The sequence below is a fragment of the Sinocyclocheilus grahami genome, unplaced genomic scaffold (genome assembly GCF_001515645.1).
Source record: "Sinocyclocheilus grahami isolate Dianchi unplaced genomic scaffold, SAMN03320097.WGS_v1.1 scaffold151.1, whole genome shotgun sequence".
Taxonomy (NCBI): Eukaryota; Metazoa; Chordata; class Actinopteri; order Cypriniformes; family Cyprinidae; genus Sinocyclocheilus; species Sinocyclocheilus grahami.
The window spans coordinates 766,687-791,375 of record NW_015505330.1 but is presented as its reverse complement, the minus strand read 5'-3'; the positions used below and the strand labels follow the sequence as shown (position 1 = coordinate 791,375).

Below are 24,689 nucleotides of genomic sequence, written 5' to 3'. Positions count from 1 at the left end.
TAAGCAACATAAAGGTACAACGTACTAGAATAGAATAGAATAGAATAGAAAAACATGGCTACTCTGACTATGTGACAAAGTGTCTTCTCATCTGGGTTCAATGGTTTCAGAGCTTCCTCCTGCATCTGCCTGGGAAAGACCCCCGGTTGATCTGGTAAGGGACCGTCGTCGGTCAAACCAACCAGCGTTAACTGTTTGCAGTAGAGTCCTAAAATCACTCTGTGGCCCAAAAACGGAGACCTGGAAAGCCGTCCATGGTGTTTCTAGGTTTTCATCCTGGTTGCAGCACGATGCTGTTTGTGTAGAGAAGCTTCTAGGGAGTTTGGTAGTTAGTCGTGTTATGCATGACCTAGAGGATGATTGTTGCAGCAGCAGCCCACTGTGTGATTCCTTGAAAGCAATTGTAGACCTACCTAGTGATCGTTTATTGTTTGAGGATTTACCCTTGCCAAGAAATAACTTGCATGTCTGTTTATAACAGTTATGTGAATGCAGGATGAAATATGAAATACATCTTACCAACTATCAGTTTGACCTCTGAGCTGGCAAGGTGGGCTACTGCAAAAGACTGGGCTGTCTCAAGTCCCTTGTGGCAATACATCTTTTACGTCTTTTGGCAGATGCATTTGGACGTAAAGCTCTGCCAGCATATGTTGCACTTTGAGCAGTAACCTCATACTGTCACTATCCAGCTCCACTTCCTGTGGAGGAAACCATCAAAACAGATAATAAGTGAATGAAACCTTGCATATGATCATTTTTTGAATGCATGCAATTTCTGTCAATGATTAGAACTAATCATATATCAAAATATTAGTGTCTTTTATTATTTTTACCTTTAAAATTTAGTCTGCTTGCAGTAGCAGCATCTCAGCTTGTTGCATCTCACCCAAATGGAGCAGAACGTTACAGCAGAACAATGCCAGTCTCCACAAACTGCTGTGATCTGGAGGGTCAACATCTAAGAAAGACCGGGTGAATCTAGTTAACATTTACCAAGAAGTGATCATTGTGTCATAATTTCTGCTCTTCTGTGTCTGCATAGAATTATTATTTCCAAAAGGATCTTTAGAAGGCAATATAAAACAGTCTATTACTCACACATTTTACATTAATATCGCTTACAAAAGAAAACTACCATATCTTTTTAAGTATATATATATATATATATATATATATATATAGTCAAAGTTTTTTAAAGAATTCTCTTCTGCTCACCAAGCCTGCATTTATTTGATCCAAAATACAGCAAAAGCAGTAATATTGTGAAATATTTTTACTATTTAAAATAACTGCTTTCTATTTGAATATATTTTAAAATGTAATTCATTCCTCCAGTCACATGATCCTTCAGAAATTATTCTAATATTCTGTTGAAAACAGCTGAGTAGACTTTTTTTAGGTTTCTTTGACGAATAGAAAGTTCAGAAGAACAGCATTTACCTGAAATAGAATCTTTTTTAACATTATAAATGTCTTTATCATCACTTTTGATCAATCTAATGCATCCTGGCTAAATAAAAGTATTAATTTCTATAATTTCACAATTTAATAATAAATATATAATGATTTAAATATACTGACTCCAGGCTTTTGAATGGTATAGTGTATAATGTTACAAAAGCTTTTTATTTCAGATAAATGCTGATCTTTGTATCTTTCTATTCATCAAAGAATCCTGAAAAAAATGTACTCCACTGTTTTAAATATTGATAATAATAATAAAAAATGTTTCTTGCGCAGCAAATAGGCATATTAGAATGATTTCCGAAGGATCATGTGACACTGAAGACTGGAGTAATGATGCTGAAAATTTAGCTTTGATCACAGGAATAAATGACATTTTAAAATATATTCAAATAAAAAGCAATTATTTTAAATAGTAAAAATATTTCACAATATTACTCCTTTTTCTGTATTTTGGATAAAAAAAATGCAGGCTTGGTGAGCAGAAGTTAATTATTTTAAAAACATTAAAAATCTTACTGTCCAAAAACTTTTGACTGGTAGTGTAGTGTGTGTGTGTGTGTGTGTGTGTGTAATTTTAAAATGTTATTTGCTCATGATAATAAAAATTACCAATAAAATGCTCCCAAGTCTGAGCCATCAGATTCTGGAATGAAGTCACAGGGTCAAATCCTCTCTCCCTTAGTAGTGTCCAATAATGTATAACATCAGTTGTCTGACAAAAACTCCATGGTACTATGAAAAATATGGAGGAATTATTTCATAATCGACTGAAAACTCAGTTGCTGAATTAGCAAAATATTTGTATTCAAAGAAAAACTAGAGTGAACGCACGCCGGATCACTGAGGAAATCATGCAACTCCTTAAATGAACCAGTTTGCTTGAAATGCCAAGGAATTTCTTCCATTTTTCTTGCCCAGCTACAAAGCCCTAAACTGGACTTCTGAAAAAACTTAGCAAGGATCCGATGGTAGGAGATGTGACCCTCTGTACCTTAAAGTGAAAGAGACAAAAGCACAGTAAGAATTGTAAAAAGCACCCTGTAAGAACGTCCTGGAAATACCTGTTGTTTTAATGCTGGGAGACTATATTAATGTATGTCAAGAATCACAGTGTCAGAAGGCATTGCTACTGAAACGTTTTTTTTGTTATTATTATTATTAAAAAATTTGTTGCATATTAAAATAAATATATATTAAAAATATATATTTAATTCTAAATTTATTTTTATTTTTAATAATTAATTTTTAATTTAATTTAATTTAAATTAATATAATCAAAGGTTTGGCTACATAAAGCAACTATTTTGTGGCAAGGATTGAAATATAATAAAGGAGAATAAGACAAATAACATAAAACCATCCACACCGTGCAACAACAGGTTAATAGCTTGGCTGAGTGATTGATGCATGATGGTCAGAAGACCATTGGTTTTCTGCCAAAAAGCAGAGCGCAGTCGGGCCCATTCCAAAACCTGGACTCTCAAATTACCACAGTAACCTAGATCTTCCAGCAAAGCCAAAACCTGAGACTCAGTCAGCCCAGCACGAGACACATGAATAAGACAGTGTGTAGTGTACACCCAGCCTGAGAGATCTGTAGAGAAGTAGAGAAAATGCTTATTATATTGAACTAATAAAGTCATGGCAAGCATGGTTTTATATAACAAAATAAAAAGGATTTACCATCCCTGAGTAATGCAGTGCTTGTTTGAGCCTCAGTGACTTTACAAGAAGTAATATCTTCTGTTGGAGCAGTTCTGCTGTAATCTTGTACCCGGCGATGAATGACCTTCACCCAGAGCTCTGGAATTGACTCAGCCTCTAAATACTCCAACAGCTCCTTCTCTTCCTCTTTCTCCCTCAGCACTCCACATGTCTGTAACTCTGTGCCAATGAGAGCTAAAAAGGCCGGAATGTGGCACTGCTTATACGTGCAACTCTTTGCAAAACACTGGCTGGTAGATCCATGTAAGGCAAAGACAAATGTTTGTGCAAAATGCTGCCCAGAACACTAGGATTGGAGAGATGGGGACAGTTGAGAATCTGGACATCGGTCGTGCCGCTCAGACTTTTGTAAGTGAGGTCAGTGAAGGTTGTTGTGATGATCATTTTACAATAGGGAGGCAGAGCATCTGGCAGCCATCACAGTGCCTTTACCTGGAAAACAAAATACAGAAATAAGGTGTTTATTGTATTGAAATTAAAAAGTTAAAGATAACTTGATCAATCAAACAGGAAATTAAAAGAGCACCTGCTGCTTTGAGACTCCGAGTGTTTCTGTCAGAAGGTCAATACCATCTATAAGAAGAATACAAGGTCCAAGACTTGCTGCTGCAGTAAATGCCTGGACCGCCCGATGGAGGTGCATAAACTCAAATACATCCTCCAAACTATCATCCCAATCTGGAAAATCACCTGCAGAAACCAATTAGATGTAAAATATTAGAATATTTGGTCTTTATTTATAAAGCACTAATTTTTTATAATATAAATATTGCATTATATATATATATATATATATATATATATATATATATAGATAGATATATAAATATAATATATTTTAAAAAAATATATATTTTATTTATTTATTTGTTTGTTTGCCCACCACCCACTCCACAAATATTTAATACATTTACATTACAATTATAATATTTACCTGTACAATAAAATTTCTCATTTTAATTATTATTATTATTATTTTAAATAATTTAGAATAGGTTTTAAATAACAACAACAACAATAATAATAAAAGTTACACATCTTTTGTCTTTATTTATTATGCTCTAAAATATTATTAAAAATATATTAATATACATAATATACAGTATATATAATATATTATATTATATATGTTAACATATATTCGCATATTATTGCTCTTTTGTTGGTTTTGATTGCTTCTATTGTCATCATTTGTAAGTCGCTTTGGATAAAAGTGTCTGCTAAATGACTAAATGTAAATATATTTCAAAATATTTTATTAAAAATGTTTAATAACGTGATACATTTAAATTATAATACTTACACGTACAATAAAATGTCCTATTTTAAATTCAAAATCTTAACAATTATTAGTTAACATTTATTTTTAAATTATAAAAAAAAAATGTAAACAAAACAAAACATAACCAAACAAAATATATATATAATTACTAAAATGTTGTTTTTATTATTTATATTTAATCTTTTTGTATCTGATTTTTCTTGTCTGGTCGAGGCAATAGTTCAGATTTCTTCAAATTAATTTTTACTAATCCCCCACCCGTCCCACCAAAATGTAATAAATTTGTATTTATTATAAATATTATTGTTGTTATTATTATTATGATTAATAATAATAAATTATTTATTATTATATTTTTCACACATAATTTCACAATTATTCAGTCTCCAAAAATAAACCAAACACAATTCTGCTGGAAAAATGAGACAATTTAGCGTATTGTGCTCTCCGAAGTTGAGCAGTACACTGTCTAAGCATAGACCTGATGTCAGTGCTGGATGTGCTGGTTCCACAGAAGTGAGAGATAACTGGAACATCAGGATTCTGTCTGCAGAAGGACTGCAGCCACCATGCCACCAGAGTGGACTTCCCACAGCCCCTTTCACCACATACTAGTAAAATACTTGCTGTTCTGGTCAAGATCACTGAAAGCACACACAAATGTGACCCATAACATATGTCCATCAAACACAGTTTACCTATTTTACTGGGTTTTTATGTTTTTACCATGTGAAATGAGCTTCTGGATTTCTTGAGTGCATCTCAGATTTTGGATTATGGGTTACAGGATCCATAAATTAGTTTAGTGCGTTCAGTATTTCTGTGGCAGGTACTGAGGGCACAAACCAGTCACACAATGCACGAGCATGCCTCTCATGGTAATGCAGATCGAATGAATCCTGCCTACAACAAATCAAGTCAAAAATCAAGTCAAAAAACGTCTCTCAACGTCATATTCCATAATAATGACTCAAAAAAACATACTTAATATTACATTTTGATTAGGACAGAGAAAGAATTTCTAAGGGGAAATAAAATAAAAATATTACTTATTCTCTAAGACCCTAAATATATAAATGTATACATAATGATATATACATTTATAATGATGTACATTTTATTTTTTAATATTTGGGGTAATAAGTTAGAATAAGTAATAATAGAAATGTTCAACTATTTTATATATGTGTACATGTATTCTTTTATTCAATTGAATATAAATGTATAAAGTAATAAAGAAAGAAATAAAAACGAGAATAAATAAAAATAATTCAGAATTTGATTAAAAGTCCAAAATTGTGGCCTTTTATAACGAAAAATAAATAAATATATTTGAGAACAGGTGCAGAAATGTAGTCTTACCTGAGATGACTCCTTCACAGTCCGCCTTTATCATCTCCTCAAGTTCATTAAGGATTTCGAAGAATCTGTCAAACAGTGGAAAGAAAAAGGAAAATGCATTTAAAATACTCAACACCCAAATACACAAGTTGTGCTTCAGTATTTCAAATAAATCTGCTTAAAGACTGTGTCTGTGACTTGTATACTCAAACCTGACGGGAAGACAATGATTTATGATCCTTTTTTTTAGATCTCTCAATCTCTGTCTCTCACTTTGTCTTTGAGTGGACAGCATGTTCAAGAATTTGCTCATTTCATCACCGCAGACGTCCTCGGTGTCGTGTGGGGTGCAGTCTTGAAAATAGAAGAAGCAGCTTCTGTTGTTGTCAATGAAGGCTGCCTTGGTGATCTCCAGCTCTGTAAGGCTACAGGTGCGATACTCATCCTCCATAACCCCAGGCTAACCAGCCTCTGCAGCAACATACAAGTTCCTCGCCACCTCAGACAAGTTCTGCTGGCAGACACTGTCCATAGCAGTGTCCAGAGGACAGATGAAAAGGATGAGTGGTCAATGAGATCCAAACTGATTTTCAATTGCTGTTTCATAAAGATCAGGCTTATGATTATTTTCATCATCTCTTCTTTCTTGTTTGCTTCGCTGCAAGTCCACAGGTGTGAAACAGGTTCCTTTTGCCTGGCAAAGTGTGTCTAGGTGTGGAAACACTTTTGTTTGCAGGTAAATCAACTCTTCTTGAAGATCACTTGGAACATAACACAGGTAAGGCCAGAAAGGAAAGCCCAGGTATAAGCTATGGGAAGTTTCTCCTATATTTTCTTCTTGGATATTTATTCCTTGCCGTTTTAGTGCGTCGCAATTTCAGAAATAGTTACATTCAACAGAGAAAAATAAAAATAAATGCAAAAAAATATGAAAAGATAGGCTAATTTTAATTAGTCAAATTCTCCTGGAGCTTTAGTCAATAAATAGAAAATTCTATCGTGACTTTCTTGTGGTCTTTCACCGTGTCAACGACTGGTAGTTAAGGAAACCGTAACTACTCTAAATGAAATATGATTCTGAATCAGCTAGTTCCGTTTCCCCTAACCCGTTTAAAGCGGTGTAAACAAAACTCACACCGTTCCCAGATCAGCTGTCAGTCACAGGCTATGACGAAATCCTCTTATAACGCTCGCTCGCTGAACTGGCATCCCGTCGAGCCAATCAACGCGAGCCACGATTGGAACGGGTAAAATCGCACATGTAAGGCGGTGATTGGAAGACAGCGGCTGCGGATCGCTCTCTGATTGGTGCGGTGTTGTGCGTGGGGTGCTGCGATTGGCTCAAACCGGCTGAGCACAGCCCTAGAGCGCAGGAGTTTATAAAGCCGACTTCTCGCTCTGTCTCCACGCACTGCAAGAGTTCGGCGAGGTGTTGAGTGCGCTTTAACTGCTCAAGGCGTTATTCTGCTATTGCGTCTCATTAATAAACCGTTTTTCTTTCAAAAACAATGAGGCGACTGTGGATTATCGGTCTCCTCTGTGCACTTTTGGCATTCGGTGAGTACGTTTTACCAAATGGCCATGAAATGCACCGCGTTATGCAGTTTGATGCCAATGAACTTGACAAAGCTTTTGAGTGTTTGCAGTAATGCTGCTATCTTCGTGTGCTTCCTCTTTCTGCTATATAAGCTTGAGTATTATATTTAAAATTTTTAAATAATGCTTCATGTGAAGATATACGTTAACGCTTCCTAAATGAACGAATGATTCAGAACAGGAAATAAAACATGGAGAGTGGATTTGACCCGCATGTGTTTCTGGAAGTTTCCTTAAGATTGAAATGGCCTTCATATAATTATATCCTTTAATAATATACAGTTATATCGCGCCTTAAAACGATCAATTGCGTTGAAATTATGATGTAGTCTATTGTAATCGTACTAGTAATGTTTTTTTTTTTAATGGAAAATAGTCATGAGAGAGTAATGCAAAATAAAATAATGCATAGTAATTGCACATTTAGAGAAGAATTTAACCAAGGATCTTGGACCATGTTGGATTGTCACATCAAGGCCTTTAAATGTAGCTGAGAGCTTCTGGATCAAAATAAAAAAGGTGCTTTTGCACCCAGAACAAGAGCATTTGCACGTTTCAGATGTGGAGAGCCTTACCTGGGCAATTTTAATCAAATTTGCCTTCACATGCTGTGCATTTTCATGTACAACAAACAAACAGCCAGGCTGGGCACAATAGAGTCTTTGCTGAGCAAATATACTTAGGAGTTAAGTTATAAAACACTTGCGATCCAAATAAAAGTTGTATTTTGGTGCTGTGTGTTATATTAAGTTACTGAGTAACCCCATAGACACTGTCTGTCTTTAAAGTGCTCTTTATCACATTCACATCATTTGTGTTGTTTCTTAATCTTTAATGTTTTGCATAACTGCAGCATCTGTGAAAGCTGATGATGACGACGACGTTGACATTGATGGCACAGTAGAAGAGGACCTTGGAAAGAGCAGAGACGGATCCCGCACAGATGACGAGATTGTTCAGAGGTCTGTATGGACTCGCACTTGACTGATTTGAACTTCATTCATGTTCCTCGCACTTCGTGACCCTTCATTTAGACTCAAGATATCAAAGTGGGGTAAATAAAACCTCGAAACTAATCGTAGCTGCTATTTTTTTAGCTTATTAAAATGCATTTGTTTATCTCTTAAGAGGTTACATTTAGATATTCACTTTTAGCTCCTCACAAAAAGCACAAATGATCCCCAATGGGGTTTGGACATCTGGTTGATGCATTTGTCTCGTTCCACACAACCCAAGGGTAAATAGTAATGAGTCCCTAGAGGAATGAACATGTCACAAGCATCCTTTGCGCTCTTCCTTGATTCCATCTTTTCTCCAACAGGGAGGAAGAAGCCATTCAGTTAGATGGTTTGAATGCCTCACAAATAAAAGAAATCCGTGAAAAAGCAGAAAAGCATGCGTTCCAGGCGGAAGTGAACCGGATGATGAAACTGATCATCAATTCCTTGTATAAGAACAAGGAGGTGAGTAAATTAAAATATATAATAGGTCTTCATGCCGTTCATGTTTTTGCAAATTGTACTCCAGATCGACACTAGCTAATTCTTCCTTTTTCATCCTAAAGATCTTCCTAAGAGAGCTGATCTCTAATGCTTCCGATGCCTTGGATAAGATCCGGCTGTTGTCCCTGACCAACGAAGATGCTCTTGCTGGAAATGAAGAGCTTACTATTAAAATCAAGGTGTGTTAAAAATGAGTCCTGAAACCCACCCTTACTGATCGACCCCGTTTACTGAAACTTTCCACAGGACACAGAAATATAACATGGCTTTTACATTTGCATTGCAAAAGAAATTCAAACATGTGAAACAAATTGAGGAGTGTTTCCTTCCTTCATTTTCATATCTTAACTTTGATACTCAACACCTTGTTTAGCTATGCAAACACATTTTTAGTTCTTGGTTTCTGTAGTAAATAGTTTTACTACTAGTATCAAGGTTATGCAATATTTAGTTCTGTATTTTTTGTCTGTCCTCACCAGTCCGACAAAGAAAAGAACATGCTTCATATCACTGACACTGGTATTGGCATGACCAAAGAAGAACTGGTGAAGAACCTCGGTACCATCGCCAAATCCGGAACCAGCGAGTTCCTCAACAAGATGACTGATATGCAAGAGGAGGGTCAATCAACCTCTGAGCTGATTGGTCAGTTTGGTGTGGGCTTCTACTCTGCCTTCCTTGTGGCTGATAAGGTCATCGTCACCTCCAAGCACAACAACGACACCCAGCACATCTGGGAATCCGATTCCAACGATTTTTCAGTCATCAACGACCCTCGTGGAGACACTCTGGGCAGAGGCACCACCATTACGTAAGCAGTTAAACTTAAAAATTCACACAAAACAATTGTGCAGATTGTGACATTTTGTAAGTAAAGAAGTCTTGTTTCATCAGGCTGGTGATGAAAGAGGAGGCTTCAGACTACCTTGAGCTGGAGACCATTAAGAACCTGGTGAGGAAGTACTCTCAGTTCATCAACTTCCCCATCTACGTATGGAGCAGCAAGGTCAGTGTCTCCACCAAAGACTCCAGACTTCCTAGTTTGAAGTTTACCAATAGCTGGAGGACATCATGAACTTATCGATTTGTCATTTCCAGACTGAGACCGTAGAGGAGCCAATTGAGGAGGAGGAGGAGGCTGAGAAGGAAGAGGCTGCTGAAGATGAAGCTGAGGTTGAGGAAGAGGATGAGGACAAGGACAAACCAAAGACTAAGAAGGTACTGTATTTAGCTGCATATATGCAATGCAAATAAACATCAGTAGAAGTTATTTTATAGATTTTTCTCAATGATTTGAATGATTCCTCACTACTTTCAGGTGGAGAAGACCGTGTGGGACTGGGAGCTGATGAATGACATTAAACCCATCTGGCAGAGGCCTGCAAAGGAAGTGGAGGAGGACGAATACAAAGCCTTCTACAAGACCTTCTCCAGGGTGAGTCAACCTGTGCTTTACACACAAAAAAACTCTTATGATCCTTTGTGGCTTCTTGGATCAGTTCAAGTGCAATCATTTTTCATTTTCAGGACTCTGATGAGCCCATATCTCACATTCACTTCACTGCTGAAGGAGAGGTCACCTTCAAGTCCATCCTCTTTATCCCTGCATCTGCACCCAGAGGCCTTTTCGATGAATATGGAACCAAGAAAAATGACTTCATCAAGGTAATTTTGATAATCATTAAGTGGAAAAAGAACGCATTCTCTTATGTTGTATTTGAGTTATTAATTGTACCCAATTTGGTTCTTTTAGCTATTTGTGCGTAGAGTCTTCATCACCGATGACTTCCATGACATGATGCCCAAGTACCTCAACTTCATCAAAGGCGTTGTAAGTCCTTCTGTCTGTCTATTTTTAAGTGTAGCCAGTAAGATATTTAGGAGGCATTGACATTTGTGTGACCTAAGAACATTTACAATCCTAATTCTTCACATACAGCATGTGGCATATTTAAATTTCTTCGTGTAATGCATGTTTGTTGCATTTCCCTAAAAGTGATAGCCCTCCTGTGTATTGGCTCATTGGTAAAGATCATTTCCATTCTTGAATAGATTGCATGCATGCACTTATTTAATACAGGGTACAACTGTAATTTTATTTGCCAAAATAGGTTTGTTACATTTTTGTTTTTTTGCATAAAAAGTGTTTGGAGTGAACTATTTCTAAAGTCATTATTTAATACTTTAACCCAGGGAATAATCGGTGTTATTATAAATACTAAAACTATTGAAAGTTGTCTTTGTTAATTGACGTGAAGCCAAAATTAAATGTTAGATGGACAAACTGGAATACATATAAATGTTAGATGGAATTAAAAAATGTTGCCCTGGCAACTTGTTGAAATCAAAAAAGTCGAACTATTAAAATTACTAAAACTGGAATAAATGAATAAAAGCTGAATTGAAATGGGGGGGGGTTGTGTATTATAAAAGCACAAAACTGTTAAATCTAAATTGAAAATATAAAATAAAATAATTCAAAATAATAAATACTACAATTGTATAGAAGCACTAAATTGTAAATTTTATTATTTTTTTCCGGGTTTCTATGAATAGGAAGTTTAAAAGAACAACATACTTAGAAGTCTTTTGTAACAAATGTCTTCACTGTCATTTTTATCAATTTAATGCATTCTTGATGAATAAAAGTATTAATTTCCTTTTGAGTGGTAGTGTGTTATAATACACTTTAATAATTCTGGTAAATACTTGTGTATACTCTTCAATAACAGCTGTGCATGCTGTGGGTGTATATGTGTGTGTGTGTATATATATATATATATATAATGGCAATGTTTCAAATTAGAACTTTTTAAGTACAGATATTTTCATCATAAATATGGCATAATACATACATTTTGAGACCAAGTACTTCCAATTAGAAACACTGAAGAACTGTTTTAAGTCATTATTCGGTGAGATTAAGAAAAAAAAATGGTACAATCAGTTACCCAGGTGTCTGACGTGCCACATTGAATCAATGGTTGTGTATTTATCATGAAAGACGATCAGCATTGGGGGGGTGGCCACACCGTACTACTTTCAGTGTTCGATTTCAAGAATATTTTTAGTGACTACTTAATGTGTTGGGTGCAACCAAGTGCCATTGGCAGGTGTTACATTTGCGTTAGACCTTATCTTCTTGATGGCATCTCGCAGGGTAACTATGTAGAAGAAAATGCTCGCACGGCTGTTGCTGTAGACGCTGTTGACGGTTGCGATGGCAGCACCAATACGCTCCTCTGAAGCACAGATGACCACAGGGATGTCAGTGTCTGTCGCTTTCTCGTCCTCCACACCTGTTTCGGCCCCATCTTTCTTGAGTACTGCATAAACCGCAATAAGATCAATATAATAAACTGAGTTCACGCATAGCCTATACTTGCATATCAGCACTCTGCATGTGTACCTGAATACTTGGGCAGTGTCTGTAGTCTGGTCTTTTTGAAAAGAAGAGCAAAAGCCACAAGGATGAGCAGAATGAGGAGCCCACGGTTGACTGGCAGAGAGAGAGAGAGAGAGAGAGAGAGACTAATCACTAGACCAGGGTTCCTCAAATCTGGCCCACGAGATCCACTTTCCTGCAGAGTTTAGCTCTAACCCTAATCAAACACACCTGAGCATGCTAATCAATGTCTTCAGGATCACTAGAAAATCACAGGTAGCTGAGTTTGATCAGGGTTGGAGCTCAATTCTGTAGCGCATTGGCCCTCCAGGGCAAGATTTGAGGAACCCTGCACTAGACTTTACAAAATTCTGCACTGTGTTGCATATAGTATATGAAAGAAAAGGATGACCGCTAGAGGTCACTGTATGACTTTGTATGAGGGATGAGATCAAAATACTATTTCAGTCTTTCTACTTCAAAGTTTCAGGTTCAAATCAGTATGTTACTTGATGTTTCTTTGTAATTATTTGTGAAATTTACTAGCAATTTCTGAACGAAAATTGTTTCATCACCCTTTTTTCAGCTGTATTGTTATTGTTTAAAAAACTAAAGACAAAACTATTAAAAATTAAGACAAAACTATTAAAAATCATTTTTGGTCATTTAAATAAAGCTGAAATTGAATAAAATATACAGATTAGATGAAAGGTTAAAATTTAGGGGGAAAAAACTCAACTGAAATATTAGAAATCCTGCCTTATTTTTTTAAAGCCTGAAAATAAAACAAAGCTTATTGGAGTACATTTTACACGTGAACACTATTTCAGTCTTTCTACTTGTGTGATACTTGCCGTTTCTTTGTAATTAAGTGTAAAATTAACTAGCAATTTTTGATTTTTTTTGTAGTGTAATTTTTTTAAGTATCCTACCACAATTATTAAAACTAAAACTGAAATAAAAGTTAATTAAATCTATATGGAAATATTTTAAAAGAACAAAATGACAACAAGAACTAAAAACTTTAACTAAAATTAAAATAAACACTGAAAATATAACAATAAAAGCTATTCTGAAATCTGAAATAAAAGCTATATTAATATTATATTTTAAATGAGCTTTTATTGTTAGGCTATATTTTCAGTGTTTATTTTAATTTTATAATAGTATATACACTGAAAAAAATGTTTCACTCATCCAATTAAAAAAATGAGAGTAATGATTCACATCTATATTTTTTAACTTGAGCCAATGAAAAATAAATAACTTGTTCTAAGGCCTTGCCCAATACCCTAAATTTTTTTAATTGGATGAATGAAAAAAAATTTTCAGTGTAAATAATACTAATAGTATATATATATATATATATATATATATATAATACTCAAATAATACAGCAAATCAGACACAAAAATCTGAAATAATTTTCTTTGGTCGTGGTTAGTGCTTGTCCAGGCTGAGGTCGGCTGAAGAAGATAAAGTAAACATCTGTGTATTTTGTTGCTTTCCATACCTTGACTAATGTAAAACATGCCTTTATACCTCTTCTCAAGGCCTTAGTAAAACGGAATAGAAATATTAAATAAACTTAAGTTAAGACTTAAGGCTTCAGTAAATGTGTTCTGATAAGAAGTCCGCTGCTATACACCAGTTTTATGGGTTTAATCTGCCTGGTTACCTCATTTACTTTGGGACGACCAGTGGGACGTACCCCTCCTCCACCACAAACACACACAGGACACATTCCTGTTATGCAGGACAGCAATGCAAAACAAGGCACTAAAACATCCCGTGTGCTCTGAGATCACTGATCTCAGTTATCCATGAGATTTCACAAGAGAATGATCTAAAATCATCTACGTAAGTCTTTTCATTTTGGATCAGGAGTCTGACTCAGAGTGACTCATACACTGGACATGATTGGACGTTTTTCCATGCATTACGAAAGAGTGATGCAATAAACAAATGCATGGGGGGATTCATGGAAACACAATCTGCAAAACTTGGATTTGTTACTTACTTTTCCTCAACAAAGCCATGTTTCTCCATCAGCATCTGTAAAAGGAGAGAAAGCAAAAGATGGCTCACAGGGATATTAAACTAAATATTTAGTTAGATTTTGCTTTTCTAAACCTAGACAACGAAAATAAGCACTTTCAAATATATAGGACTTAAATTGTGAAACATCTAATAGATCAAAACAGCTCATTTAAAGAATGAAATAAATAATGTGAGCACGTTTTAAGAACTGAACTTGTTGCTTTGGTGTTGACGAAGAGCACTTTACTCATTTACTAATGAGCTTTTTAATGGTTCATTTCAAACCAGTCTTTTGCTCACATCTAAGACACATTTCTAAAGGGATTTTGGGTCTCTGGAGACTTTTGCACACATGTGGGACTGTTTATCGGGAGTCTCCTGGCCTTTCCTTCCTGATGGCATTCTTCACTAAGCTCTAAACTCAGAGTTATCAGTTTGATTTCAAAACTCACTTTCTGTCCTCTCTTCATATCAGATCTTCTTCGACCTCTCAGAATGGAGTAAACGTATTAGTTTAGCTGAAAGGAACCAGAAATCAAGTAAAACCAAACAGTGACTTGCAGAAAAAGTTCAAATCTGGCATTATGGTTTGAAAACTAAGCTCTGATTCTTTTCATTTATTTAGGGTCTTCTAAACTATGCCTATTTATAAAGCTCTCGCATGTCACTTACACAGTTTCTTGTCCCATTTCTTTAAAAAAAAAGAGGCTATAATAGAAGGAATACCAATTATTCTAATTGCTAACAATTTGTGTGGCTTTTGGGTTTTAAAAACAGAAGACTTAAACAATGATAAATGAATTAAAATATACAAGACCATCAACTAAATTTTAGATGTGACTGTATCCTTCACTTACTACTATTAAAGGCAACATTTTATATGTTCATTAATCACATTAACACACTATTACATCAATAACAGATTTGTATTTAATGTGCGCTATACTGATATATAGGCTACTATATTTTGTGAGAGGACGTCCATATTAGTGGACTAGGCCTATTACAATACTTGTAATGACTTTCATTAGTTATCCTTTATATAATGTCTTCCTTTCTTTTGTTAACATTATCCAAAATAACACTAACATTGTAGAAACAAGATATGGCGGAGTTTCTTCATTTCTTGAGATAAACTAAATGTCGCAAATAGGTTTCCAAAGTCTTAACAACTGACACACAACAAAGATAACCAAATATCACTGATAGTTACCATAAAAAAGAGGTGAGTCTGTATGTAAAACTTAGCGGTGCGCAAATCGTAAAATAAGAGGGAAAAAACGCTTGTCACTGATTTACATTGAATTGTTTATATTGGCCACTCACCAGTTTCCAGATTAATTCCCAGCAGAAGTCGCGCGGTAACGTTCATTTAATCTGTACGGCGCGGTCGAGTGGGCGTGGCCAAACTGGAGAACGCACAGCCGTCCAGTGCTACGTTTCTCTTATTTATCCTCACGAGACCCAGCTATGCACTTTTTTGTCCAGATGTCTTCTTAAAATTTCTGAAATCCACGCACGCCACTGTGTCAAGTCTTACTGTGTCTTACAGGGGACGACCCGAGCTTTTCTCATATACCAGAAGCGGGTGTGGCCAATATATGACAATATAATACAGTTTAATTATTTTAATATATATATATATATATATATATATATATATATTATTATATATTTTGATAATTATCTAACATTATTATTACATAGTCATTATGATATGTACACACACACACTTTACAATATTATAAAAGACCAATATTTTCTATTCCTACATTATAAATCATTACGTGTAATACTTGTGTATCTAATTAATTCAATTTACACAAAAAAATCTAATTGTCATTAGATATTTCACACAATATTTTATAAATATAAAGTGTGTATTTTATACACAACCTATTTTATAAATATAATGTACAATTAATGTATATTACAAAAAGTTTTAAAAATGAAAAAAAAAAACTAAACAAAAAAAAACAGTGAGACTGCACCAGATCTGCCCAAGATTTACTTAGTCTGTGCAACATATAGATATATACATATGATTACAAATTCTCAAACAATGATATACAAGTCACTTTGAAAATGTCTGCTGAAATTAAAAAAAAAAAAAATATATATATATATAGTGCAAAACTTAAGTTAGTCTAATACACGTTTACTAAAAAAAAAAAAAAAATATATATATATATATATATATATAGTGCAAAACTTAAGTTAGTCTAATTACACACTTTGTCTTTATGTAAAACTATATGAAGGAATGGTTAGCATTCTTCCCACACGTCACTCATGTTACAACTGTGGACATAAACACAATCTTATACATCAGTGTTCCTCAACCATTGTGTCGTTCACAACAGCTGTAATACTGTAGTTATCGAGGGCTTGAAAAGGCTCTTCTAAAGCTGCCAGAAAAACCAGGAAAAAGACACACTGCTTATTCCCCACCTATAAACACTGACGTCAATGTTTAGTGTCTTCCAAATAGGGTAAGTCACAATGTGGGAGAACCAGTCAAATGAAGCAACAGAGGGAAAAAAAAGTTTAGAAGTATTAAAATAGTTATGGAGCATACTTAAAAATAAGTTTAACTAAAATAAAACAAAACAAAACAAAAAAAAATCCAGTGCAGATTTGAGTAATCCACAATTGTGAACACGGCAAAATCACTCCAAAAAGACACAAAGGCAAAAGGACACTTGAATGTGGTGTTTAAAGTAAAGATAGCAGCATGGCAACATTGATGGGCAGCTCTATTCTTTCATTGGTATAGGTCATGGATCTGACCCGTTCAGGTGGAGAGAGCAGGAAGGCTGCAGGTCCCACACGCTGCTCCACACAGGTCAAACACAGAACGCCGCCCGCATCCACACTCTCCATCTGAAACACATACATTTACATTTAGTCATTTAGCTGAGCTTTTATCCAAAGCGACTTACAAATGAGGACAAAGGAAGCACTCAAAATCAACAAAAGAGCAATGATACGCAAGTGCTATAACAAGTCTCAGTTAGCTCAACGCAGTACAAGTAGCAAGCTTCTTTTTTTTTTAATTATATAATAAATAAAAAGAAAACATATAGATTAGAAAAAGAATAGAGCAAGCTAGTGTTAGAGGCCTTTTTTGCTTTTGTTAATTGTATAATAAATTAAAAGAAAACAAATAGATAGTATACAAAAAGATTAGAAAATGATGACATTCATCACAATCACATAATGATGGATTTGTTTCTTACAAACACGAAGCTTTTCACTTCACAAGTCACTAACTGATGGACTGGAGTCATTTGCATTAATTGTGGATTACCGTATATAGATGTTTTCATCAGCTTTTTGGACTCTCATTCTAACGGCACCCATTCACTGCAGAGGATACATTTGTAACCAAGTGATTTAATCCTAAATTTCTACATGTCTGTTCTGATGAATAAAAAAGGCATCTATATGTTGGATGGTCTGAGGGTGAGTACATTTGAGCAAATTTTCATTTTGGGGTGAACTATCCCATTAGAAGACAGGTGGAAAAAGACACTAACATATCTGATGGGGAGTTTGCTCATGCTGAGGACGGCGTCTGCAGTGATGTGGTTCTCACAGCCTTCAATGGAGCAGACAAGAGATGGGTCTTCACTCAGCAGAGTGCTGGTCAGCCCTGATCTTAGGAAGTACTCCTATGGAAGACGAAGAGGCAGGAATAATAAGAATGCTTCAAATTCACGAGTTCTGGATATTCGTTGGATTATAAAGATCAGAACGAAGCTGAAATGCAATAACTCACCCCAGTGAACGTGAGGATGTTGCTGATGGTCTTGGTGATGTACAGCGCTCTTTTGGCTCGAGTGATCGCCACATATAACAGGTTCCACTCGTCATCTGAGACGTTTGCTGCAGCCAGAGAGAAAAGATTAGCCATATGCATATCTGGATTTTCATATACTGATTGGTCAGCTGCAACATTATGCAAATATTTTTGCAACTAAGAGACTATCACTAGGGCAGTAGCCTTTTTAATATGATACTAACATTTAAGTACTAATATGCATCTTTAAGGTACTAATATGCACCCTTTAAGAATAAATAAGGTACAAAAATTTACCTTTTGAAAGAGTACCTCCCCAGTGACCGCTTTTGTACCTTTTTTCATGATCTCTAGCATACTACTCATATAAATGAAGGTCTATCTCAGAATCACAAACATACACTCTTTATGGACACTTTGATCTACCAGATGTGTAGACGGTCACTTGGCTAAAGCCCAGACAGACTTTGAGGCTCAGATACAGAGATTATAATAATAATAGTAAGTGCTGGGCTTTATTTCCTTATGTGCAACACATTTATTATTACATTATATACACACACACACACACACACACACAGTATTAAAAAACATACATTCCTATAGAAATGCCACAAACCTGCATTGAAACCACCCACTCTCTGCAGGTTGTGTCGAGCACATGGTACTTTCATGAAGTCATCTGTCACAACCACTGTGTCAAACTCCAGGCCTTTTGCCTTATGCACCGTACCAAGGATAAAATCTGTCACAATCAGAGATATAAAAGTATTCAGATTGTACATAGGGGTTGCAAGCCATCATTGAGTACTTCTCAAAAACAGTGCTTTAATGCTTTTTAGACTTTAGTCTCACTCACCTGCGCACACTGGGCTTTTCTGGGCACGATCATAGATGCGTTTAACCAGCTCTGGAATGCGTTTGTTGTATTTTTCCACCACGGCTAGCTTGGCCTCCAGCTCACGGTCTTCCGAGGCCATGGCGTATCCCTTCAGACCTCTGAATCCACCCATCTTATCTTTGCAGAAACTTCGGATGAAGTAATCCTTGATCAGAAGGCTCTCTAAAGTAGAGAAACAAATCCAAACAAGGCAAACTTTAGAAAAGCATAATTTAACAACCATCAGTTTCAAAGACCCAACAAGGTATTAATAATCTGAATAAGCTTTACAGATAGGAAACATACTGCAAAGACTAAATAAACCATTTTGAGCAATCCAATTAGGATATTTTGTTACACAGTGAGTCTAAGATTATAAAACCTTCAAGCAGAAGTGAATTACCATTCTTGCGTTTGTCCTCTGGTTGCATCAGGACCCAGAGATCCATAATTTTGTCCAGTCCAAAGTTTTCAACACCCTAAAATCAGAGGTTGGCATTTAAAAAAAATTTTTTTTTTAAAGAAACACTAACCATGTTTTGCACATCACTTAACTTTCTCTGACTGAAAAACTGCACAAAATCAGAGATGTTTAGAATATATTTGAGGTTTAAAAGACAGATTAAGATAATTCATTACTGTGCGGCACCAGAAAATGCCTGGAGAGAAAGATTTATTAATGTGGTTTGTTTTTGTCACAAAATAACACTGACAAAAAAGTGCAAAGACCCAAACTAATTGATTGTAATATTTGTTTACAATTTAGTAACAACATTTCCAAAAGCACAAGCTGCATTCACCGATGTAAACTGATATGTGACCCTGGACCACAAAACCAGTCTTAAGTCGCTGGGGTATATTTGTAGCAACAGCCAAAAATACATTGCATGGGTCAAAATAGACCCTTATGACTGGTTTTGTTGTCCAGGGTCACATATACCTGGATGTCTTCACTTTACCATTTTTTGGTGATCGTCTGGGTATTCTGGCAATCCGTGTGTGTTCTTGTACTTATGTGGAACATGTTCCGGACCAACACACTGGTCTACGGACGCCCAGAAATTGTGGAGCGTTTGCGTCACCACTTTAGCATTGACGAATCCTCCGAGTCCTTTAGGCAAGACCCACGCCACATCAAACACCTGCAAATTATTGGACAGTTTCCTCAAGTTTTTATACCTGCATAGCAGAAAAGAGACACAAATAATTCAGGTTATAGCTCATTGAAAATATTATTCATTCTTCAAAATAAGTGATTGTTTGGTGAATGTTCCTCTGCCAATGATCCCATAAATACAGTATAAACTGACCTCACTCCCACAGCTCTGAACGCCATTGAATGGATGGTACTGCATTTGACGTTGTACGGAAATGAACGCTGAGCTTGCATCGCCACAGATTTGTTGAAGGCCAGGTAGAGGAAGCGCATATGTGCCCTTTGCTGAGCATACTTCACGAGTGTGGTTGTCTTTCCAGTGCCTGCAACAAATAAAGAATAGCATTACATGCTACTCAAAACACTTTCAGCTGCAAAACAATTAAAATGATTTTTCCTCACCAGCAAAAGCCATTATTTTAACAACGTGGTTATTGTTGATGTCATGGTTGAGTATCTGCTGCTGCTCATGAGTGATCAGCTGTCTGAGAATGAAGATGAAAATTATCATTACAATTGCATCATATATTACAAATTATTTCACAAATACATCATATTATTTGTACTTAATATATACACTTTTGTTCATAAGTTTGGGGTACTTTTGAAATGTTTTTATGCTCACCAAGGCTGCATTTATTTGATCAAAAATATATTAAAAACAGTTCTTTTGTGAAATATTATTACAATTTAAAATAACCACTTTCTAATTTAATACGCAAGTTACTCCTGTGACAGCAATGCTGAATTTTCAGCAGTTCATAAAGTTCAACAGAACAGTATTTATCTGAAATATAAATATTTTGTAACATTACAAAATGTTTATGTCACTTTGGATCGGTTTAATGCATCCTTGCTGAATAACAGTATTAATTCATTTCAAAAAATAAAAATATCGTACTGACCCAAAACTTTTGAACGGGAGATAATACACAAATACAATATCCAAATTTGATTCCCACCTGTTGTCTTGCAAGCCCGCAGGAGGAGGAGCGTTCTCCATTAAGTGCAGCACATAAAAGATATTGTAATGCCACCTATATGAAGGTATAAAAAGTGAAGAATCATTTAAAACAATTAGCAAAATACAGAAAACATTCTATACAAAGTATTTGCATTTGTTTGGCTAGTCACATGACCAGAAAATCATGCTGTTTAACTCACAACTGACTGTTGTGCAGATGTCGTGGCCATTTATAGAAAAATGACTTTAAACTGGTCTCTCACCTGTTGCTTACGTTAATATCGTTCTCTCTCATTGCCAGGAGCAAAGTCGCCACAGCCCACAGGTACTCAGAGATTCCTCCTGCTGTCAGCAGACACCCAGACTTCCGCAAGAGAGCTACCAGGTCCAAGACATCTTTCACTCCGTCAGCCAAAATCAACATCAGGGCCATGGCAGGCCAAGGGTTTGGACCCTGTAATACATGTCGATAATCGGTTAAATATCAAAACATTAAAATAAAGTGTAACTGGACGCACATTATAATGCAGATTTACAAGATGTGCACATTGCTGCAACATAAACAAGGGCACTAAACTAGTAGTTGCAGAAATTGCGAACCGTGAGAATTCATTACCTCATTATCCACCATGTCTGGGATTCTGTCTTTGATACAGGCTTCAGCCTGAGCATAAAGCTGATGTCCTTTCACACACGCCAACACGTTCTTCACATTCACCCGTTTGCTGTGTTTGAACTGAGACATGTACCTGAAAAAACATGCACAGTGAGATTTTCACCACACAATATATGTGACTCTGGGCCACAAAACCAGTCATAAGGGTCAATTTTTCGAGACTGAGATTTATACATCATCTGAAAGCTGAATAAACAATATGGTTTGTTAGGATAGGACAATATTTGGCAGAGATACAACTATTTGAAAATCTGGAAACTGAAGTTGTACAAAAAATCTAAATATTTAATACTTAATATTTTTTAAAGGCGAAAATTGCCTTAAATGCTGTCCAAATAAAGTCCTTAGCAATGCATATAACTAATCAGAAATTAGGTTTTGATATTTTTCAGTAGGAAATTCACAAAATATCTTCTTTGAACATTATCTTTACTTAATATCCTTATGATTTTTGGCATAAAAGAAAAATCTATCATTTTGACCCATACAATGTATTGTTGGCTATTGCTACAAATATATCTGGGCTACTTATGACTGGTTTTGTGGTCCAGGGTCACATATACATTTTATATTCTAAAGTTTGATTTTTATTTTTTTGTATATACCCAATTATACATTTGCATTCAACCTTATTGTCATATTTTAAAATCTTTTTATTTTTCCATAATTTTCTATATCTATTCATCTATACCTATTATATTTCTCTGTATAGCATATATTGGCTTCATTAGTACTTTGCCAATATTTTAAACGTTATCAGTCTTGCCAGCGATGTGCTTTGTTGACTTTAAACTGACCAATCAGCAGATCATTAAGCTACAGTCGACCCCCGATGTACAACTGTCACCTAACAGGTTTGAGCTCTATCAGCAGCTCTGATGTAGACTTCAAAATGAGCCATAGGTGTGAAAGTGGGGGTTGGGAAGCACTTTCTGTTGTGCTTCAAAGGTGCAAATAATAAGTCCCATGGTTGCTTTACTAAATGAATAAATTTTGTATTCTTACCTCAACATATTGAGAAGACACAGGTCATCCTTTTTGTTAATTTGATTATCATCAAGGATAGACTTCACCTCCTTCAGCGCCTCATTTTGCCGCTTACGGTATCTGCAGTACAACTTCTTCCAAGGCAGAAACTAGGGAAGAAACCATGAGATGTCACAAAATACTGCCACCAACACAACTAAAACACTTTTTAATTAATGCATACACAGTTTACATGAAATTCAAAGTTATTAACTGTAATTAGGGATGCACCGATATGAAAATTTTGGCCGATACCGATATGGTGGCCGATATATCGTGCATCCCTAACTGTAATGTTAAAAAAGGCATCAAAAACACACCTGGGGGTCCATGACGACGACCCTCCAGTGATGGCACACCAGGCTGATGTTTCGATAGAGGTCATCCGCTGGGAGGTGTGCGAACACTTCCCTCAGGACCTCCTCGGGCAGATCCTGGACATGGCCCTTGGGCTCCTCCTGGCCTCCCTGCACTCCTAGCAGCCCGTAGTGGGCATCAGGGAGGGCTTCGACCAGGTCCTCCTCATCCTCTTCTTTTCTCACAGTAACTTCCAACAATTCTTCTTCTTTTTTGACAGATGTAGTTCCTACATCAAAGTCTTCATCGAACATGTCCTCAGTGATTCCTTCCATATAGTCCTCAATCTTCTCCTCTTCTACATTTTCTTCTTTTGGGATAAGATGTCCGATCGGTTCCTGTTCTTCCTCCTCGTCTTTCACCGGAGTCTTGGTTCCTTTTTGGGGGCTGGTGCTGATGACTCCAGTGATGGAGATGAAACTGGTGATGCCTTTCTGTTGTCCCACACCACCTGAAGCTTATCAGCAAAATTAACAGCTGTTAAAGTGCAAAGTGAGCACTGTTTTGTGCAGAAAGATGCAAAACGCACTGACAAATAAAACAACACCTTGTCTGCTTCTTTTGGTGGGGGTCCTGGGCTGAAGTCCTCGGTTTGGATCCGTGTTGCTGAGGTTAACATTAAAAGGCTGTGTGAGAGACTCCTTCCCTGTCTTGCTTTGCACCAGATCATCACATTCTGAGGGCCCCAAGTGCCTGCGTTTGGCCCTTCCTATATAAAAGACACATTAGACAGCGAATAAGCCATTTAAATCTCATAAAACGCACAAGGTCCGAGTTAAATGTGAGCTTTGACTGCAGCACTGACTGGCGTTGTATCCATTTAAATACATATTCTATCTACTCACAACCAACATGACGTGCAAAGAGAAAAACCACAAAACAAAGAATGTAACTGTAAATACGACCTTTCATGGACGATTCCATGATTTACAAACGACGAGACGTTTCACCCCACAGATGTCACAGCTTTAACTTCAATCCACCCAAACAAACAAACACAACAACTTCACAAGTGTTCCATTTCCGCTCTGCCTCACTACAAATTAAAAGTTCGGATGCTACTTCAAAATAAACGTTCTGCGATTACTAACGTTACACACACAGCTCTCTAGGCTCCTCGATTCTGATTGGACAAACGCAGCATTCAGTTTAAATATTTTTGGTTATTCAAAAGTTAATTCTTGTCCTCGGAATTGATTGACTGAGTATAGTTTCCACAGTAGGTGGCGAAAACCGACAGGCTTCTGTCTTATGAGTGAGTGAATGAATCTATTACACAACATTTATTCATTCAAGAGCATACTGACCACTTCGCTTCAGGCAACCGATTCGCCTACATATTCTCCTAAATATTATGTTTCTTGTATCAGGTAATTGTCTCTTTATCTTGCTCCTCAGAGTTGTTACAGACTGAACTAAAACATAAAAGGTCTGGAAGCTCAAGAGTCTTCAATCTCAACGGTAAGAGATATAAAACCCTGCATGAG

General features: G+C 36.1%; 3 protein-coding genes and 1 pseudogene across 3 annotated transcripts; 1 reads left to right on the top strand and 3 right to left on the bottom strand.

The window, feature by feature from the left end:
• The window catches only part of LOC107592244 (tetratricopeptide repeat protein 41-like), an 8,174-nt pseudogene extending 1,147 nt beyond the window's left edge, over positions 1 to 7,027 (bottom strand).
• A 184-nt stretch (positions 7,028 to 7,211) lies between these two features.
• LOC107592208 (endoplasmin-like) lies at positions 7,212 to 10,807 on the top strand. Its single transcript, XM_016281625.1, has 10 exons — positions 7,212 to 7,375; positions 8,268 to 8,376; positions 8,736 to 8,877; positions 8,979 to 9,095; positions 9,396 to 9,727; positions 9,811 to 9,922; positions 10,015 to 10,134; positions 10,235 to 10,351; positions 10,444 to 10,581; positions 10,670 to 10,807. The coding sequence occupies exons 1-10, from the start codon at positions 7,327 to 7,329 to the stop codon at positions 10,805 to 10,807; spliced, it is 1,374 nt and encodes a 457-aa protein (XP_016137111.1). The 5' UTR covers positions 7,212 to 7,326.
• Positions 10,808 to 11,994: 1,187 nt separating this feature from the next.
• On the bottom strand, positions 11,995 to 15,869 carry LOC107592243 (glycosyltransferase 8 domain-containing protein 2-like). The gene is made up of 4 exons (XM_016281661.1): positions 15,668 to 15,869; positions 14,322 to 14,356; positions 12,326 to 12,415; positions 11,995 to 12,242 (listed from the first exon to the last, which is right to left on the bottom strand). Exons 2-4 carry the CDS (start codon positions 14,338 to 14,340, stop codon positions 11,995 to 11,997), a joined length of 357 nt encoding a protein of 118 aa, XP_016137147.1. The 5' UTR covers positions 14,341 to 14,356; positions 15,668 to 15,869.
• Positions 15,870 to 16,526: 657 nt separating this feature from the next.
• Positions 16,527 to 24,227, bottom strand: LOC107592242 (F-box DNA helicase 1-like). The gene is made up of 18 exons (XM_016281660.1): positions 24,108 to 24,227; positions 23,750 to 23,911; positions 23,166 to 23,659; positions 22,825 to 22,955; positions 21,760 to 21,892; positions 21,407 to 21,597; positions 21,142 to 21,216; positions 20,582 to 20,664; positions 20,334 to 20,502; positions 19,983 to 20,202; positions 19,663 to 19,682; positions 19,589 to 19,595; positions 19,427 to 19,502; positions 19,003 to 19,206; positions 18,763 to 18,888; positions 18,123 to 18,229; positions 17,881 to 18,015; positions 16,527 to 17,224 (listed from the first exon to the last, which is right to left on the bottom strand). Exons 1-18 carry the CDS (start codon positions 24,124 to 24,126, stop codon positions 17,057 to 17,059), a joined length of 2,520 nt encoding a protein of 839 aa, XP_016137146.1. The 5' UTR covers positions 24,127 to 24,227; the 3' UTR covers positions 16,527 to 17,056.
• Between the last annotated feature and the right edge of the window lie 462 nt (positions 24,228 to 24,689).